General features: G+C 47.2%; 1 protein-coding gene across 5 annotated transcripts in view; it reads right to left on the minus strand.

The window, feature by feature from the left end:
* The window catches only part of GRIK4 (glutamate ionotropic receptor kainate type subunit 4), a 207,195-nt gene that overhangs the window by 70,320 nt on the left and 117,157 nt on the right, over nt 1-19,718 (minus strand). For 2 of the 5 annotated variants that reach the window (XR_008574079.1, XM_054803100.1), the window contains exons 3-4: nt 6,319-6,483; nt 446-543 (exon numbers count right to left, since the gene is read on the minus strand). Coding sequence is in view for 4 of the 5 variants with exons in the window: in XM_054803100.1 (XP_054659075.1) it covers nt 446-543; nt 6,319-6,483 (263 nt within the window). In the remaining variant the exon portion in view is untranslated. Of the gene's footprint in view, nt 1-445; nt 3,461-6,318; nt 6,484-6,721; nt 6,878-19,718 lie in introns of those variants that run through there. The other 3 variants (XM_054803101.1, XM_054803102.1, XM_054803103.1) reach the window with 3 other exon arrangements.

A 19,718-nucleotide genomic window follows, 5' to 3' on the forward strand; every position in this document is an offset into this window, starting at 1 on the left:
GACTTGGCATAGACACGACAGTCTCAAACGAAACCCTTCAAGGCTGCAGAAAGTCCTTCTGCATGGGATCTGCGCAGGAGGCATTGCTGCTCATACAGTGGTAAATTAAAAACCTAATCCGTACTTACTAAATCACCAGCAAAATGCTGTGTTCCCAAGGAGCCCAGGGAGCGGGGAGCACTGCTGCGACCAGAGCCCACCGAGAGCATCTTCAGTTTGAAGGTCAACATGCAGGAGGTGGGGGCTGGGGAATGGTTCGGGATCTCTGCGGCGTCCCTTACCCACAGCGGGCGACTCCGCTCTCACCCCAGGCCTGCCGTGAAACACGGGAGGAAGGAGCCAGGGCTCCCGCGTTACCCTCCCAGCCCTGGGCACGAGGGCGTTGGGGCCAAGTGAGTCGGCGCAAGGGCACAGACGTACTCCAGCATGGAATGTTTCCACTTACCTCTTTCTCCCCACAGATATTGCTGATAATAGAGCTCGAGGCTGGGCTTGAGGAAGGTCCCAGGACGCCTACCACCCCTTTTGGGAGAATCTGGCACACTGCGGGCACCAGAGAGAGAGGAAACATGCGTTAGACTTCATCCTCAATTTCCAGCTGACAGTCATACTTACAGTGCCTGCTGCACCTTACTAAGGACACAGTATCATCTCCTTCACATAACACGCTCCCTGCCTTTTATCTGCACCCAAATCCCTCTATTCCCTCTGAAGCACTGTCACCCTGCCTGTGACAGCCTCCTTTCCCCAGCCTTTCTCAATTCCACCTGAACTCTCCCCAAAACCCTGGTATCCTCACCTCTGACTCAGATCTGGGGTCTCTCTCTCTCTCTCTCTCTCACAACATCCCTTTTTGGCCCCATCTGCTTTGCTCCAAGATAAAACACTAACCAAAGTTTATGGAAGATGCTAAACACAGCAGTGACCTAGCTGCAAAGCATCATCTAGCAGCAGACAAACTTGTAAGAATTTCTTCCCTCACCCTCTGCAGAGCTCAGTGGTAATAATAAGGATTGTATTACTGGTTTTCATTTGGTTTTTGGTGGGGTTTTTTTTCTGGCAGTAGTTAATCTTCTGGCTCCATGCCACCAAGGTTAGCAGAACAATAAAAAGGCCCTGAAAAAATGAAGAAGTTAAATCTCTTCCCTCAAGTTTCCCGGGTTAAACTGCAACCTTTTGTCCTTTTAATTCACAGCACAAATTTAGCCAAATGACACTCCAAGGACTACCCCAGCTGCTGTCACCTCCCCGCTGCCATCCCAATCAGCCACACCACTCAGAAACGCTCCTCCGGAGCCTCGCGAACAGAAGGCGAGAGCCCCTCGCGCCTCGATCCCCGGACTCCGAAAGGCTCGCCTGAACACGTGCTGGCCACGGCTTTTTCTGAAATACCAGACCTGCCTCGGCATCACCACGCACTCGGCTCCTTCCTCCCCGCACAGACAGAGCCGCATTTGCTCAGCTGGCATCAAGCGACTGCTTTCTGAAGAAAGAGGATACCACGGGGGAGAAAGGAGGCACCGCAGCTACTTATCAGTTCTGGCGAGAGCAAGCTCACGTTTTCACATGTAAAAACTGGACCACCTGATCACGAAGCTGTGATCGTAACGATAGTGCCTCTTCAGTATCAAATGGCCGGTGTGTTTCAGAGCACCATCCTCTCTGCAGGTCCCTGGCTCGCATCTCACACAAGCTTTTGTAATGGTTGTAAAAAGTTACCTAGATTCAGCAGCTGGAAAAAAAAAGAGCTAGGAAATTTCAAACCAGAACATAATTTTTGTAGTGAAGGGAATTCATCACCAAAACCGTCGTACTACATATCAGAGACAGGTTTTCTACCAACTTCAAGTCTTTAAATCAAGACTGGATGTGAAATAAGAGCTTATACTGTGCTCGAGGGGGAGTTTCGAACAGCGAGTTATGGGGCCGAGCGTGGCGTTCAGCAAGTGAATGTCTACAGTCTGTTTTCTGCAGAAGCTAAGATCACCTAATCGAGGTGGTCATCTCTGGCCTTAGACTTCGTAACTCTCCGTAGCCTCGTGACTGGAATATGAGGCCAAAAGCTGAGGACTTAGTTTGTCACTTTGGGGAACTGATTTTAGTTCTATTCAAGTGACACTCGAAGGAAAAACTCCACTTACTGTTAGGTCCCCGTACATACTGATTGCTCTGACTCCTTACAGAAAGTGCCAATGATATGCAAACATCTTCTCTTGGGTTTTTCTTCCTTCCATGCTCTCTCACCCTCCACCATCTCAATCCGCTGCAGAACGAGTGATATTTTTTTCTACGGCATCTTCAAAGGAATCCAGAACTTGCTTCTCCTCCGTGCTTAAAAATTTACGGGCGCTTACACCTCTTCAGAAGATCCTTTTAAATAAGAGCACCAGCAATTTGAAAACCCCCGTGTGCCATCTCAGCGGCACTCATCGGTCCCTCTCAGCTGCAGCAGACCCTTCAGGTGCTCTGCAACTCAGCATCGAGGAGGAAGAAGCTATTCCAAGTCTTCTTTGTCAACAGGTCATGAGGGCAAAAGTACCGGGGGGAATTTTGTTGTGCATGCAGGGGAAAGTTTGGCGAGCACTTTTCTTCTCATCTCTGGTACCGAGAACAAAAAGTGGGTTAAGTAGTCATAGCAACAGAGTTGCAACAACTGTCAGAAGAAGAAGACCTGGCATATCACTCCAAGGGTGAAACATCCACTAAAATTAAGGAAAATGAATGGAAACAAGGTGGAGGTGCCCGAGGCAAAGGTTTTGACCACGTTCGGAAAGCTGCTTCTCTTGTAATTCAAACACATTTCCTATTTCAGAACACTACCTGATGCTGTTAGTCTCCACAGGGAGAAAAGGCTCAACTGGTCAGGACGGGATTCTCGTACAGGAAACACCAAGCGCATAAACAGACGGCGTTTTACAGAGTGCATCCTGCACCACGGCTCCAAGGCTGCTCCCTGCAGCATCCCTTGCCCTTCGTAACAGGAACCCACAGCCAGAGAGGGCTTAAATGTGAAATCCAACAGGAGCATAAAAATGGTGGGACAGCTAATAGCACATTTGAGCCAATGTCACTTTGAAATATTGGTGTGAATAAATAAACATTAAAAATCCTCCAGTTGCTCGCTCACTCTGCTGACCTGCCCAGAGATGTTTGGATTAACCACAGAAAGATGCTTAAAGACTGATGAGACGATAGGGGACAGGGTGACAAGCGGAAAATCTGTCCCTCCCTGGACATCAAAAGGAATAAGGTGTTTTAGATAAAGACAGGATTAAACAAGTCATTTTGGATCTCCATAAAAGGAGCTGAAACATCAAACACAAAGAGAGAACAGGCTTTACTTACAACGGCAAAACAAGCTCTATCCGTAACCTCTCACTGCAAACTCATTTCAAAACACAGGACTTTACAGACGTTGCATACAGGAACAGTCAATGTTTCTCTTCATTCATATATAAAGCTGAAATGGTAAACCATGCATGAATGTGATTAAGACTGACTCATATTTTACCTGCTATAGCAATTGTGATTTTGTGGCCCCCCTAACAGTAAGATGCCTGAGTCAGTCAGGAGGAAAAAAAGAGAGAAAAATATCTCAACGCTAAAATAAAAACTAACCCTCAAAAAGTCTTTCTTCTCTTGAAGCTCTAATTGTACACGGAATATCACTGATGGGGTGTAATCACAGCATTCCTAGATCAGTCAGCTAAGCATGCTAGCTGTGATATTTAAGGGTGATTCAAAGGGTGTGAAATTTGAGAACAGTATTAAACAGATGTATAACAGCTTTGCAGTCATAAGTTAAAACATCTAAACTGCTTTTATTAATATTACGTGCGATAACAAATATCAATGCCGTTTTAAAGCTGAGAAGTCAGACATCTGAAAGCCATGAAAGCCTTGAAATTTAAGTTAAAGGATCTGATTCTCCTCTGCTACCAGTATAAATCAAGAGTAACTTCAGTGACATTAATAGCAGAGCCATGCAGAATCCAGATTTTTCCTTTTGTAAGAAATGCTTCAAGACATTTTTCCCTCTGAAGAAAAGGCAAATAACATATTGCAAAATTACGTGAATACTCACTTCACCAAAATCAAATCAGTTTTCTCCGTTTTCTACTTTTTACATTCTTTAAGTCAAAGTAAAGAAAACAAAGAAAATCACCCTGAGGTGAAAATTTGAAATGGAAGATTACCTCTTCCTCACTTAGCCCATTTCCATGTTTTCCCCAAACACCACGTTTGCTGAAATCAACAATTTCTTGCATAATACTTCACTCCCAGCAAATTAGTATTCTTCTGCTTAAAAAATATTCCAGCAGAAAGATGTCTGAGCAGCATTACAGAGGTGCAAGTGAGAAAGAAATCCCGCTCACGATCTTTACCGCAGCTCTGGGGTCACTTGGCAATCGAGCCTGTTTCCCGAGCAAAGTTAAACACCAGAAACGCTGCTACATGCAGAAGATTTATGAGAAAGGGGAAAAGAATGGAACTAAAAGTGCTACTGGTTCTTTCAAAGACACAGAAGGCTGAAGCAAGCAATTTTCTCATTTCCTAAGAGGCTTGTTGGGAGATTTGGGATACTTTCAGGGGCAAACTGGGAATGCACTTGGAAACACAGGCAGTCCCCATCGCTTCTGCATGACCCGGCCAGCAAGACTGGATTTGCCCTATTGCTGTGCCAAATGTGGGTAAACAGGATGCGCACGACCCTGAAGAGATGGCGAAGACCAAGAAAATTTAAAAGAGAGGAGGGATGCAAAAAGGCAGAGAACTGCTGTTTAAAACACTCCCTGTGATGCTGCATGTGATGATCTTAATCTAGACTGCCTCATGGGTGACAGGCTCTATAAATAGACATACAGGTACTTGCTGAAATGCACTTTATTAACTGAGCGCTTCTATAAATAATGCAAACGCTAATTCAGGAAATGAAGGAGCTATCTGCTGATCCTGCAGGCCTGTTGAGCCCGTTCTGCCGGTTACCCAGAGACCTGCTCCTGAGCTCCACGGGGACTCCCAGCCACAGGGATGCTCACTGCTGTGCAGGATAAAGACCAAAGCTGTGTGGAAAAACCAGCCCACTCCAGACCGCAACACACTACCAGACCTTTTGGGGATACCCTGCAGATTACACAGGCTTGGAATAGAGAACCGCAGGGAAACGAGTCTAAAATCCCTATCATTTAAAATGGGTTCTCCAGCTTTTTCAAGCCAGCTTGTAATAAAAAATTACAGTCCTCCCCTGAACTCTAAAGGTCATCTTAAAAATTATTCTAAAGGGAATCTACCCTATTCCAAAGGATTCTCCCTCTTACAGGAAGTAGCTATTATAGCTTTTTTTCGGTTTCTTTCACTCAGGCTCTCCTGAGAGGTCTGTGGGACACTGACCATCAATTTATTTTTTTACTCATGAGCATGTGGTTGACACGTTGGGCATCTAGAGGAACGCCTATAGTAGAGATCTGCTTGCATTAAGGGACTTTAAAGCAACGTGGGAAGTATACTGCTCTTTCAAAATTAGCTCTTTTTAATCCACACAATTTTAAACATCACTTGAAAACTTCACTTTGTGTAAACAAATCCACTGCCAATCTAAAGCACTGAAAGAGCTATCATGTTTGCTGACACACGGCATTGCGTGGGGTTTTAAAAATAACTTAATTGCACTGAGCTTGCCCAGAGTCTCTTATTTGCACACAGTTAAGTACTTTGCAAAGGAGCATCTCCTCCCGTATCGTTACCTCTGTTTACAGATTAAAGAAAATAATTTGTCCCAAGCCACTGAGCCGAATGGCGGCAAAGCTTATGGGGGACCCACACCCTCTCAGTCCATGCCAGAGCTCACCTCACAACACCACGCTAAACCCTCAAATCAAAACCGGTCCCAGCACTCACCCTCCGAGCCTAACCTCCCCTTAGGCGCCCCTGTGCCCCCGCGGTGGCTGCACTCAGGCAGGGCCAGCCCTTGCAAACGCGTGGCTGGCGCCGAACACAGCGCGGGTGCTGCTGAAGGTCCCACGCAGGTCCCGAGGGGATGCTGCGCCCACGCCCGGACCGTACCAAACCCCTGCAACAAACCTGACTGCGCTCGGGCAGCCAGGACGGGCCTGGGGCTTTGCAGAGACCCGCTTTCACGCTAGCACGCGTTGATCTCTCAAGTGCTGACAGAGGAGCAGAGAGGTGCTTTTTACCCTGCGTACCTTCCTTGGCTACCACGCAATTATCGTCCGTAGCAGTCGCAGCGTGCCAGACACCTCCTGAGAGCCAGCAGAGAGAAGGACTGGGGAAGGACCAGCTACGTGGAGGGGTACTTACTGGTTTCTGCCGTCTCATACTCGCTGTCTCGCAGCAGCTCAAAAATGTCCACCTCCACTTTGGCTTTACCCACCCGCTCGGGCGCGCGGTTGATGCGGTTCTTGGCCAGGGTGATGGAGAGCCTCTCCCCTCTGCTGCACTCCATGGGGTCATCCAGGATGGCAGCTGTGGGAGCAAAGGCATTGGCAGCGATTAGGCTTGGCAGGGACCCAGCCCGGCTCCCCGCACCCCCTGGGATGGCTGGTGCCACGCAAACGACCGCCGCGTTGGCTCTTCTGCTCCTGCCGCCGCTATTGTTAGCGCATCCTCCCTCCCACGCGCGGCCTTTCCCGCCGCTTCGCCCACCTCCCAGGTCTTGCCAGACACGTGGGTGGTGAAATCTCTGCAGCAGCAGCTGCGTTACCTGCCGGCACGCTGCAGCACGACACGGCCGCCTACGTTGCTGGGGTCCTGGCAGTGCCCAGCACCCACTGCAGCACAGGCATCTGCCACTCATCCTGGGTGCTCCGAGAGAGGGACATCCAACTAACTGTGCAGCCCCAAGTAGCCAGGACCCAGGCACTGCCTCACATCTCAACAGAGAAAGAACGTCCCCAGATAGCCCTGGTTCGCTTGTTTGAGAAAGCGTTGGTACGGTGCTGATAGCTGGAATATTTCAGGAAGCACGTGGGCAGCCGTGGGTGGAAAGGGACAAATATTTTTCAAACAGAAAGCACTTGACTCTTGAACTCAGCTCCTGGGCCTGCCCACTCAAATCTGTGTTAGGCAGAGGGAGATAGTGTGGGGTATTATTTTTATTTTCTTGACGGAAGGCAAAAAGAAATCAGAGTCAAGCATTAACCACAGCGTTTCATTATGAGCTGGCACAACTTCTGCACCCCAGAGGGTTTATCCTCGCTAATAGGAGGTCTGCTCCCAGAACGCAGCTATTCCGTCGTACCTAGCAAAAAGCAGCATTGGTTTTTGTCATGTATATTAGTAAGGCACCAATGCTTATCTTCCCTTCCCAAAAATCACTCCAAAGGGAGCGATGCCATTCAGAACTGCTCGGGTGTAGACGAAGTCGCAGCTCAGTGCCAAATCAGGCCCCGCACCACGTAGGTTCGCAAAGCGGGGATTAGTGGGGCTCTGCTGATTCGGGTGTCAGGGAAAGAGGGAACTAACTACAGCAACTAGGTGCCTTGTTGAAGCTTTGAAATGTGTCATTGTGCAGTGGCAGGTTTGGTTTTGGTTGTTGGGTTTGGTTTTTTTTTTAGATAAGAAAAAACAGAATGAAACACGTGGATCAGCTGGCATCCGAAGTAAAGCATGTCGGCTATAAACGGGAGCTATCCTGCCTCCCTAAGAGCAAGGGCTGGGAGCAGAGTCCAAGGGTACGTACATTTTGAAGACAGAGCTAACTGGGACCACTGTTAGAGAAGCCCGGTGATGTTGTGCTGTAGGTGGGACTGAGAACATGTTCCTCAGAGGGCTGGTTTGTGCCTTGGAGGCCCTGATCACACCCCCCCGCTGCATAAGCGCTGACCACACTTCATCGCCACCGACACACAGAGCCTCCGACGTAGCCCAGCCCAATGAATAAACCCATCTTGGGTCCAGGCTCCTTTGGCTTTCCTGACCCCGAGACTTGCTTTGAACCAACCCAAATCTCCAAGCATATTCCAAATTCAACAACCAACCCGCATCGCATTTCAGGGCTCTTTTCTCAGCCCTGCTATGCTCATCCCAGCGGGATCTCTTCTCTCATGTCAAAACTGCAGAGCATCTCTGCTTTCCAGTCCTGCCCTAACCCCAGCTGGTGAAGGTAACTAGACCCAAATCCACTGGTGAAGTAAAGGCGGTCCGTGCTAGCCTGATTTACTTCATATCCCAACGATACCCACTCAAGAACTGCTCCTCTTCTTACTTTTTCCCAGTTTTATGGGAGCTAAACTGAACCAAGTACTGACAAAGAAACACACAGCAATACTTCTTGTACGATATGCACAGATGTCTTGGCGAACACTCCCAGTCCTTCAGGCGCCACCATCTCCTCTGCTCCGCTAACACGCAAGCACCATCATTATCTGCAAAGCTAGGGCACTTAATCTTAATCTCATTATGGAAGAAAAAAGGTTGTGCTTTCCTCTAAGGCCAGGAGCATGGATCACAAGTTTTTTTTAAGACATCGATATGGCTGATGAGTGCTCTTAATTACAAAGAAGCTGGGAGAATAAAGTGCCCCAACAGGCAGCTTGCTCAACTCCCCACTTTTCTAGGAAAGCAGCAGCGAATAAAGTCCTGAACAGGCTCCACTTTCCCATATACAAAACTGTTTGATGCGTGTAAACTTTTCACTGTGGCCCTGTTTCCAGGAAAGGGTAAAGCAATGTACTGAATCTGATCAGCGTCACAAAATGCTTCTTACATTCCAGGCGCTGACATAGCAAAATTAAAGATCAGTGGTGGGCGAGTGTATGTCAGCATTCTTAGATTCATTATTTTCTAATTTAAAGCTTCAAAATCACTAAATCGGACAACATTTTCAAGTATATTCTTCAATTGCTGTTTTCAAACAAAATTCACTTCCACTGATGCATAGTTAAATACATTTTAAAAATAAAAGAGTCAAAGCCAAAGCATTTCAAATCATTTCCTAGGCACAAATGTTTGCACAAAGTTGGGGTTTTTTTGTCTCTATTCAGGATGGGATTTTCCATTCTTATTTTTTGAAATCTTGAAAACTTCTCTACAGCTGAGGAAAAAAACCAAACCCCAAACAACTCTCTTCCCTATGCAGCTCTGACTGAATTTGAACTTTGCAGCCCACCTTGGAAGCAAATACACGAGGAAGGGGAAAGAGCTCACAGAAAGTGGCGGGGTTTGGAAAAGAAAGGAACACAGGCTGAATCCCGGGACGGAGGTGGCGGTGGCACTCCTAGAGCCACTAATCAAACTACATTGCCGCTTCCTATCTCCCTGAAGGGCTAGTGAGAGAAAACCAGCAAAATTTGTTCACTTGCATTTTGGGACACTAGTCAGTTTTACCAAATATTAAACCGGCCCCCCCAGAACAGACCAGGTAATGAGGCTGAACTAATCTTTATTTATTAAAGCTAGTGGATGAAAAAGGTCACTTAATGTTTAAAAAAGGTTGATTTTAAAACTTCATGTCTTGGGACACAGTGCCAAAGCTCATCTAATAGAGGCATCGTTAAGTATGAACGAAAATTTTTATAGAAATTCCCTTTCATCTATTCCTGTCTATTAAATATGGGAAGACGCATCAAGTAAATCTTTAATCCTGAAAACTTACAGCAAAGTCTTTGAACTTTGTCGGCCTCAAAAATCACTTCTATCTTCCCCATCATAATAAATGTCTCCGATCTAGACTGCCTTCTCTATGAATTATGAGAAAAATATTTCAGAGGGAGTTAGGAGCACCTGGGTCCGTGACGCCCGATTCAGGGCTGCTGAGGACTTCACAGGGACTGAGAGTCAAACAACTTAAGTGAAGTCAGCAAGGACTGGCAGTGCCTGAGCTCTTCCCAGGAAGAACTGGCTGGAAGCATCTTTTCCCATGGGATGTTCCAATCCTAATAGGTAAATATCCTTTATATAGTAATAATTCTTTTTTTATTCAATATGCCCAGGTTTTCCTTAATACTTAACACAAAACCCACAAACCCAAGAGGCTACAAAGCAGAAGAGTTTATCGCTTTGGATATGCATTGAAAATAGCTGGGTTACAGTTGCTCAAGCTTCAAGCAACAAGTGACTTGAATTGCAAATTTCCATCAAACACAAATTTTAAACGCAACACTCAAAGTTAACGATTTAACAGCAAGAACCTGAAAAAAAGGTATTACTGGTAGCAAAAGAAATGCAAGATGATGTGACGGTGCCCTCTGAGAAAAACAGACTTCAATAACTTTCCACCAGGTCATCCTCACCTCCATGATTTTCCAGCCCTCAGAGGCAGACAGACCCGATGGGGGCGGGGAGGCAGGAATCGGTGCTCTCTGACGAGACACGTGTGCGTGTGTATACACGCGTGTGTAAGTGCGTTAGCACACACCCTGTCTAAGCCCTGCCCCGTTGAGATACAGCGCACAGGACATCTGCGAGTGCCTTGTCCAGACAGGACCTGGACTTGAACTCCACCAGCCCCGGCCCCACGGCTCGCGCACACGTGGTTGTCCCCGTGCAGAGGGACAGCCGGAGGCGGTGGCATCTGGCTGCGGCGTTTTGACTCTACTCGAGCACAGCACGGACGCAGCAGTATGAAAGGCAGATGCTCAAACTCTTCTGCCTTTTCTCCTCTTACCCCGGAGAAGCTTCTCCAGGAGGAGGAAGGACATTCATTTCTCACCCCAAACAACTCCGTCTTACTCCTTTTTGCCAAAACAACGAACGGGGGGACAGGGAGTGCTGTCAGCTTTTGTGCTTTCAGCGGTGGAGGCAGCTGTCTTCCCGGAGCTGGGCTGAGACACAGCAACTCATCCTATCAAGCGCACCAGCCAGTTCACAGACAGCACTGAAATTTAATCCTTTCCACCCTCAGCTGGGATTCAACCAGCGCTAAAAAAGCAGAAAGCCTCTGCTCTCCCATTCCCCCAAGCCACGTGGCTCCCCAGAGAGCTACCCGCCACCAGCCAGATTCACAACATGTGCACTCTGACAAGCTGAATACAATTGCAAGTTTTACTATGTATCGCTACTTAATTCATGATCCAACCAAGATCTAATGAAGTAGCGTTTTTATAACAATAACAGGGAACAGATGTTATGGGGAGGTTTATACGCTGCTACAACAAACAGTGTGCAGCTGACCTTTCCCTGTTAACTCTATTAAGTATCGCTACATTTTCTCAGATGCTTTTCATACCATTGAGATGTAAAGCCATACTCGGAAACACAATTGCCATCTCAAGTCTTCTCTTGAAGATGTAGCTTTAGCAAAGCACTGGCTTAGTAAACATGATATTTCACTGTTCATAACCCGTACCTCCAAGTTAAAAAGATATAAAGCCATCCACAATATTTCTCAGGTGTCTCCTCTGACAGGTTAAGATCACAACTACAGCCTCTTCTGATTTATACTGTAAACACAGTCCTCAAAGCCTCTATGTTTCCATTATGAATGGACTCTCAAATTAAGAACTGTAACGTCAGTTCAACCAGGTTTAGAGCCCTAGAAGATCCAACATCTGCCACTGGAGCTGATCAGCCCTTAGTCGCAAACCCAGGAACCCTTAGGCACATCAGAAAAACATACCGCTCTTCAAACACCAGCGCGCTGCTCGGGAACGCCAGCCTCAGGAGATAGATGAGATGAGATGAGATGGGGACCCTCCAGACCTCCCCTTGCTCCTGCCTGCTGCTCCCCCACCACCTGCACCACCCTTATCAGCAGAGACCCACCTGCACCTGCTCCCGCCTTCATCAAGCCCAAACCTGCTCCAAAGCCACGAGGCTGCAGGTTCATTTGAGGGGGCAGTTGATTAAAAGTGGTTGCAGGACTGCCTTATTTTGCACATTTCTCCTCTGCTGAATACGGTATCAACCCTTCAGGCTGTCAGTTCAGTGAAGGATAAGAAATTTGCAGACTTCCTCATTACAGGGCTGTCAAGTATAGCTCCAGTGGAGAAACAGGTGGGATTATGTTTCCATTATAATCTCTGAAGTGCTGCTTAAAAATAAAATAAAAAGTTGTCAATATGCTATTACTCTGAGAGTAAAGAGGATCTCATCAAGGAAAAAGAAAATCTAAAACCATAAACTCTCCTTCACAAAGCGCCTTGATAATGTTTGTCTGATCAGTGTAGCAGAGGGCTATTTATTGCTCTTGGCCAACATTTGAAATCTGCATTTAAATGGAGCTCCCCTCTCATTTCTGCTATCCAGAGAGTGAATTCAGGGGGGGGGGAGAGAGAGAGAGAGATGGGGAGACATGATAAAAACAGCTGAGGGCTTTAGTTTCTACTGCTTGAAACACAGCCTCTCTTTTCTCTTCTTTAATAATTGCTTTGTGTACATAAAATCAGAATAAAATTCTCTGAGACGGGGAGTTTCCAGGAAGATAAGATGATGCTGTCACACTTCTCTGCCATCCTCCCTGAGCCTGAGAAGGTGACGACCTGTCAATCACACCGGACCTGTCACAGTGCTGGGATGCAAAGCCTCAGTGGGGACAGTTCATCTTTGTGCCCCAGCAAACATCGTCCCTCTGGTCCAGGCAGGTAACGGCACTGCCAGACTCCTCTTCCCTCCTCCGCACACACCCACGTGAAACAGAGATGGCTGTTTGTCCAAAAAGGAGCCGGGGGGGGGAACACACTTCAGCTGCCATTCTGAAAGCAGGCGTCTGCACGACAGGTCTCATCTCACCTCTCACTCCTCCGCTTCACGTGCGGGGAGGAAAATGCACTAATGAGACAAGGTCCTGCTCTTCCGATAAAGATCACCTGCTTTTCCGAATACCAATCTCACTACAAGGCAGCCCGCAAACATCCTTAGCATGAAGGCAGAAACAAAAGAGCACAAAGGGATAAGAAAGGGCTCCCGAAATGGAAATGCTCTGTCCAGAGCTGGCTAATGCAATCTGCAGCCATCCTCTCGTACACAAGCAGGGCGGCAAACTGAGCTCCCTTAAAGCCAACGGGGAAACTCCTACGGGCTTCCACAGCCGCAGACTTGAGGCTCTCTGCAGTTATGGGTAAAGTCCTGATCTATGAATTCAAATAGTGTGTTTGCAACCAGATAAGTCCTACTTAATCGCCTGAAAAGCCTGTCAAGAGACTTTCCAAAAACAAAGAGAGAAAACCAGGGAGAAGGAGGAATGACTGATTTAACCTTCCTGAGGTGTAAGGTCAGGGCTGAGGCAGGGAATAAATGATTATGGCTCTGAAAGAAAGGGATGCTCGAGGCCTCCAGCAGGAAAGGCTGGAAGAATGAATAAGAAGGGCTCTCCATCTCACATGGGCAGGGTTTTGCAGACAGAAAAGGGAAGGAGGTGAAAGTCTAATGCCAAAAATGGAATGACATGAAGGCACGGTGGGACACCTTTCACTGAAGGCATCCCAAGAGCTGCACACCTCATCCAGGGATGTTGCTACCAAAGGCACACGGAAGCAAATGGGCACCAGGAGGGAATAGCCTCCTGGGGGTGTCACAAATCTTCCAGCAAGAAAACGGGCAATTCCAGCCACCAAGAGCCTGTTTCTGCACGCGTGTACGTGATGTGGTGGGATGCTTTTTTTCTTTCCCCTGAAGCTTTGCTCACAGCAGGAGGTATTCATAACAGTGCTCTCTAGCACAGACTTTCTGCATCTCTGAAAAGCCTGTCTGTCAAAGTGGACTGCAGTTTGCCACAAAATTCGAGCTACTGGATGAACACATACGCATATCCACACAAGGTCAGTCTTGTGTCAAGTGCCTAAATCTTACTTTCTTAGGAAACCAGCCTAAAAACACTGACCGAAGATGAGAACATTGCTTTCCTGTCTGTCTTTTGTTCCATAATGTCGAGTTTCAAGAGGAAGTTTTTCTGCCCATTTTCATGGCCTCAGGTGACCAGCAGCAGCTGTGGTTTCTAGGAGGAGAGCACTGGGAAGCCCTGGTGGGGCCAGTAAACTTGGCGAGACCAGGAAACAAGCAAGAACTTAATTAAGTCAGTGGAGAGTATAAACACAAGAAAAATAACCACACAAACCCCAAGTGCCACTTCCAGGCAAACAAAAAGAATGAGGAAGGAAGAAACAATGTGTAAAATTCTAAGCTTAAAAAAAAAAAAAAAAAAAAGGCGCCAAAAAAACAAATGGGGAAAGTCTGCTAGGATTTACAGTTATAATCATGGATTTGAGAGATGGCAACGCACAATGCAGCAGTGGGACTCTGCGTTCGAGGGCAGGCAGCAGCCACCGGTGTGGGAAAGAGCCTGCCACAGGATGGGGAGCCAGGAAAGGAAACCGCTGCGGAGCCCCAGACGATGCAGGACGCTTTCCCGATCACACGCGCGCACACACACACACACAATAAGCATGTTCTGTACCTACAAGACAGATGTCCGTGAAAGCCCAGAGCTCCGTCCCCAGAAGTGGCTGTATTTCAGTGGCAGACGAGGCTATTCCAGCATGCACACAACTCTGCAATACTTTGGGATTTACTGATTGGCAGTGATCTAAGGAGAGCAACATTTCCAAAACTGACGCTTTGCCTCTTGCAGAGGGCATTTCTTGAAAACTCCAGCGTGCTTCAGGATTAAAGGAATTTGGGGCTCCTCTAAAGCCTCTAGCGACCATTTTCTTCTCAACTCTTCCTGGGATCTTTGCATTTACAGTGCATTTGCTTTTCTTTCAGCATCTCTCTATTTCAAGGATGTTAGGGCTTTGGCACCACTCGCTGATTCTTCCCAGGTTGGCAAACACCGGTGCATTGCAGAGGATGCACAGCTTAGACCAAATGATGGAGTACATAAGTGCCAGGCCCCAGTTCCAGGCTTCCCCCAGCCAGCTGATTAATTGCATACACAGACTTAGCAAATAGCCTTGGACATATCCCCAGTGTCAAGGTGAGAAGCGGGGGAAAAACGCTGTAGTGACGGGATCTAGAGTTTTGCTTTCACCAATATGAAGAGCTCTATTGCTGTTACAAATCAATAGCCATTGTTACTATTACAAATCTCTAAAAGATGGATCCAAGGACAAGGACCTACCATGCTGGATGTAGATACCAGATATGACAATTCCTTTAAAGATACGAGACAGACAAATGATAGGTGGAATGACTTTCATTCTCTTATGATGGATGAAGAACAGAGGCACAGAGAGATAAAGCGACTCCTCAAGGTTTTGCAAGACCACATGGCAAATAAAGAGAGTTAATATGCCAGGAGACTTCAGAAACCCTCGTTTAGCACCTTAGCCTTTTTACTTACTGCCACTGAAACTTGACATGAGTGCATCACAAAAGCCAAGTGAGCACTATTAACAGAGCTTTTGGGAGATGGATACCTCCAGAAGGAGCAGCATGTTAAAGGAAGCATGTATGAAGATAAATGAAGATCAAGGTCAATGCTACGCTGCTGAGCACAACGTGGATGGAAGATTCAAACTGCATTTGGAGCCTTTATAGTCAATGGAGAGGGACAGGACCTACAGGGCAATTCAGAGCACCTAAATCAGGCAACAATTTGTCCCTAACAAGCGGGCCTATAGAGTCACTGCTTTCTATGCATCCTATGCTCCGTAGGAAACCTCACTGCCTACTTGTCACCACCTCCCTACCCCCACGCTGTCCAGATGTGCAAGGGAAGAGAGTGCGGCCTAAAGAGCACGAGGTGATCACAGAGAAGCTGAGTAGAAGATGAAACAAGGGTGAGAAAAGGTGACATTGAAGCCTCACCCCTGTGGCAGAAGATCCAGGTATTAACCTACACAAAAGGGTTTGATCCAATTATAAAGCAATGACACTCGAGCCCTTCACTGCCGTGCCTCAGGATTGTTTTCATCTCTTTGCTTTACCGTTAGAACAAACAACTTTTCCTGCTGAGTCACACTGAAATGAGATGCTAAAGAGCTGCCACACCAGATGTGGAAGCCCTTCAGATCCAATATCCATCAATCTACACAGCCTCTATTTATTTATTTTTTGCCACTCAGCCTTCAGCAATTTAATAGGTTACATTAATGTCTTCCTGCCTTTCCTCTTTAGTGTGCTCTGCTCACTGCATTTTTTTTCCCCTGACGACTTCTTCCCCTGGCTTCTGGATGGAGCAAAACTCATGTTTTGGTTTCCCTGGACTCTGACACGGTTTTCCCTCCTTTTCCATCCGTCTTAGCAGCAAAGTGCTAATTCATCTAATCCCAGTTTGTCTACTTGTTTGCTAAGAAAATGACGATGTGTTACCAGAAAAGAACGGCTTTTTCTTTCTTTGCTTGTGTACATAGTGGCTCCTGTTCCAACCCCAAGCCAGCACCTGTGCCCGCCTGCCTTGCACTGAATCCACCCTGCAGCTGAACGCGTGACCGCAGCACTTCAGCGCCCAAGCCAAGCGGCCTCTTCTGAGGCTTAGAGCTGAACCAGCTCAGCCACACCACCGAGATTTCCAGAGGCCCACCTTCTGCCTTGAGCACTGAGCCTTCTGGGACCTCCTGTAAACTCCACCATCTCTAACACAACCTGCGAGTTTCTCAAATATTCATCCTCACGATATCTCCACGAAGCAAAGAAACACTACCATGCCCATTTTGAAGAGGTCAAGAAACACGCGGATACTCAGGAAAGCTGAAATGAATTAAGATCTGAAGGTGATGTGCACCAGTTACAGCACATTAAACTCTCACGTGGATGCTCTCGTTTGGAAAAAAATAAAAAGCAGCCCCACTTTGTTGTTAGATTACTTCATGAGAGAAGGGACCTACAGAGCCCTAAGTCACTGAAATGGTGCACAGTAACATCCCTGCTCGAGGCAATTTGTCTTAGCGTCTTCTGGAGAACATCCCTATATGGGGTGACAAACATTGCCTGGAGAATCCTGGGCACAACAGAAAATAACCCCCAAATCCTTAAAAGTTACTGAAACTTTTCCCAAAGAATCTCTGAGGTTTCTAGTACAACACTCTTCAATGTCGGTAAAGAACAAGTTTTAGGCAAACAGCTTTTGCTTTCAGCTTGGGAGCTCATTACAGATTCCCCTACATCTGGGCAACGCGGAAAAGTTTTAAACATGCTACACAGAAACAGGAAAGGGCGAGTGAAGAGGAAGAAAAGAAAGCAAAAGGCAAGGATAAAGAAAAAGCTCAGGTGCATAGACTAAATTAAATCAGACACAAAAATTCTTAGTGAACAAGGGGAAAGAAACCCAAAGGAAAAGCTACTCCAGACTCCCAGACGCTAGGCGTGATGGAAGAAGGAGCACGCTAATGCAGGAGTGGCTGGTGGGATTGGAGAGGAGTCAGTACCCACGCTGGGTCACAAACGAGACATACCAGAACCAGCCACACTTGTAAAGCAGAGGATGAGTGGAGTGAATTACATCCCCTGTAGTTTGTTATGATGCTTCTTAGAGAGGATACTGAATTATTTACATTAATGCAGCAAGGAACTGGATCAGGTTCTCAGTGATAAGCTTAATTAAACAACAGAGTTATCCATAGGCTGTGGTTTATGTTATAAATAAGCAACGTTTATGCCGATTCATTAGAGTCATGGTTCAGATCATTAAATCCTCCTACTTTCAACCACCTTAACGAGGATACCTGCAAGAGCTGAATCCAGCCACAGACATTTCGACACTTGCGAGCTCGAGCACAGACCAAAGGGGGGGGGGGGCAGGAGGACAGGGGATCTTGCCAAGGCACCCTCCCACTGCGAGAAGGCTGGGACCAGCTTGCGTTTCAGTGGGTGGTCCAAGCTTCTCCGCTGGGGGTTTGCTCTTGCTGCTGTCACATGAAGAGTTAGGGTTGCCAGCCGCAGGCAGCACCACATTCCCCCTAGTTCTGAGAGTCTGTAAAAGGCATCTTAACACAACACTGAAAACACCTTCGAGACGGCGAGCGGTGTCAGCTGCCCTCACGGATCCAATTCTTTTTCATTATCCCAGCTAGCAGAACTTGCCTGGAGAAACAGGGCTGCTTTGTAATCCTCCCCAGCCTCTTCCCACACGAGAGACGTGCAGGGCCACCTCCGGGACAGCAAACTGCTATCTCACCATCGAGCACCCAGACCTCCCCTTCCTGTCACCCACTCCTTGCCACCCCTCGTACTTCGTGCATCGCAGCCCGAGTCTCCGTGCTCAGGGTAACGCCGTGCATGCAGAATGAAAGGGAAAAAACCTGGTCCTTATGAAAGGCTTCACTCCATGAGGCTCAAGGTTTAAAGACAAAATTCCCATTCAAGCACTGCTCTGAAGTGGGACGAACTGAGGCTCCTGCCTAACACTTATTCTAATCAGAATATTGTGGAAAACAAGACAGTTTTTCTCCCCTCTTTTTCAGCTTCCCATTCCTTCCTCCCAGAGCCTGAGAGGTTTTACACAGCTCCGGTTTTTCAGAGAGTGGCCTAGTTACTTCTGAAGTGAAAAGCCAAGCTTGGGAGGCTATCTATCACATCTGCTCACAACCCAGTGGTTGTAAAAAATCAGAGCTGGTCAAGTTATTGTTATACAAGAATATTATTAACATCCTTCCCTGCCACCCCCAACCCTTCCTCATGAATTATTCATGAATCTGTCCCGATTCCTGCAAAGGGGCTGGGCTCATGCCTTGTGCAAAACAGATTGTCTGCCCGTGGAGCACAGCCGCAGCCCGTTCACCTTAGCCATACGCAATCACAGAAACCGCCTCTTGGCCCGAGCTGACGTGCCAGGACAACCCGCGTGGTGCGTGGCCCCTCGCCCTCTCGTGTGACCATGCGTAGACAGCCACATGGGTGGAGCGTGTGTGGCTACTCCTGCCAAAGGCCGCTTGCAGATCCTGGGATGGGAACGTACGTGATTTGGTTATACGACGTGCGCGCAGCTAACATCAGGTGAGAGACAGTCACTGAGTACGGCCATCATTACCTTCTTGGCTTGCGCTATTAATTCACCCTGCGCTTACAATGACACTGCAGTCACCTTCCACCAGTGTGAATTACGGGTGGAGAACAGGAGCAGTTCTCCCAGGCTACAAGATCATGCCATCTGTTTGCTTGCTGCTCTTTATAGGACGTGAATCAATGATGCTGCAATGGGACATTTGACATCAACTCTGGAGGGAGCCAAGGCGAGGCCCTAAGTCACTGCTAACGAGCCCACCAAACGGTCCCAACAAATTCTGCGAGGATGATTATCAGCTTCTTCATCTCTCCCAGTCTTTTCCCTTTTTCCTTAACACAATCTTACCAGATTGGGAACTGACTAATAACAATAATAATAAAATAAACCTCATTTACGATCAGTGGCAGGATTGGGGCTATTTCCTCCATCTATTCACCATCACAGAAATTGCCTTTTAAATGGATAACAATGATTGTGAGGGTCCAGTTATTACCTTGAAACCTCACATTTTGATACATCCAATGTTGTTCTCTTATATAAATAACAGTTATTACTGTAAAGTGATTTTCCCCCTTCTGTACTTCCAAAGAGCTCCTGCAGGAGATGGCAAAGAAAATGGGTTCCATTAATACTACACTTAGGCCCTGTTGCTTTCATACTTTAACTCCCATCATTAATCTTCGAATGTGTCTTTAAACAAATGTCATTTATTCCACAACTCTCTGGCAGCTATTCTTCCCTGTCTTCTCCCCTCCCTTTCCCCCAGCACCCTCTCCCGTGAAGCAGGAGCTCTTCCTCCCCTGACTCATCAGTGGGTGTTGTGCTCCTGCCAGTCAGGGAAAAGCATTTCAGATCTCGTTCAGGCAGTCTGCTGGTAATT

The sequence above is a fragment of the Grus americana genome, chromosome 24 (assembly GCF_028858705.1).
Source record: "Grus americana isolate bGruAme1 chromosome 24, bGruAme1.mat, whole genome shotgun sequence".
Classification (NCBI taxonomy): Eukaryota; Metazoa; Chordata; class Aves; order Gruiformes; family Gruidae; genus Grus; species Grus americana.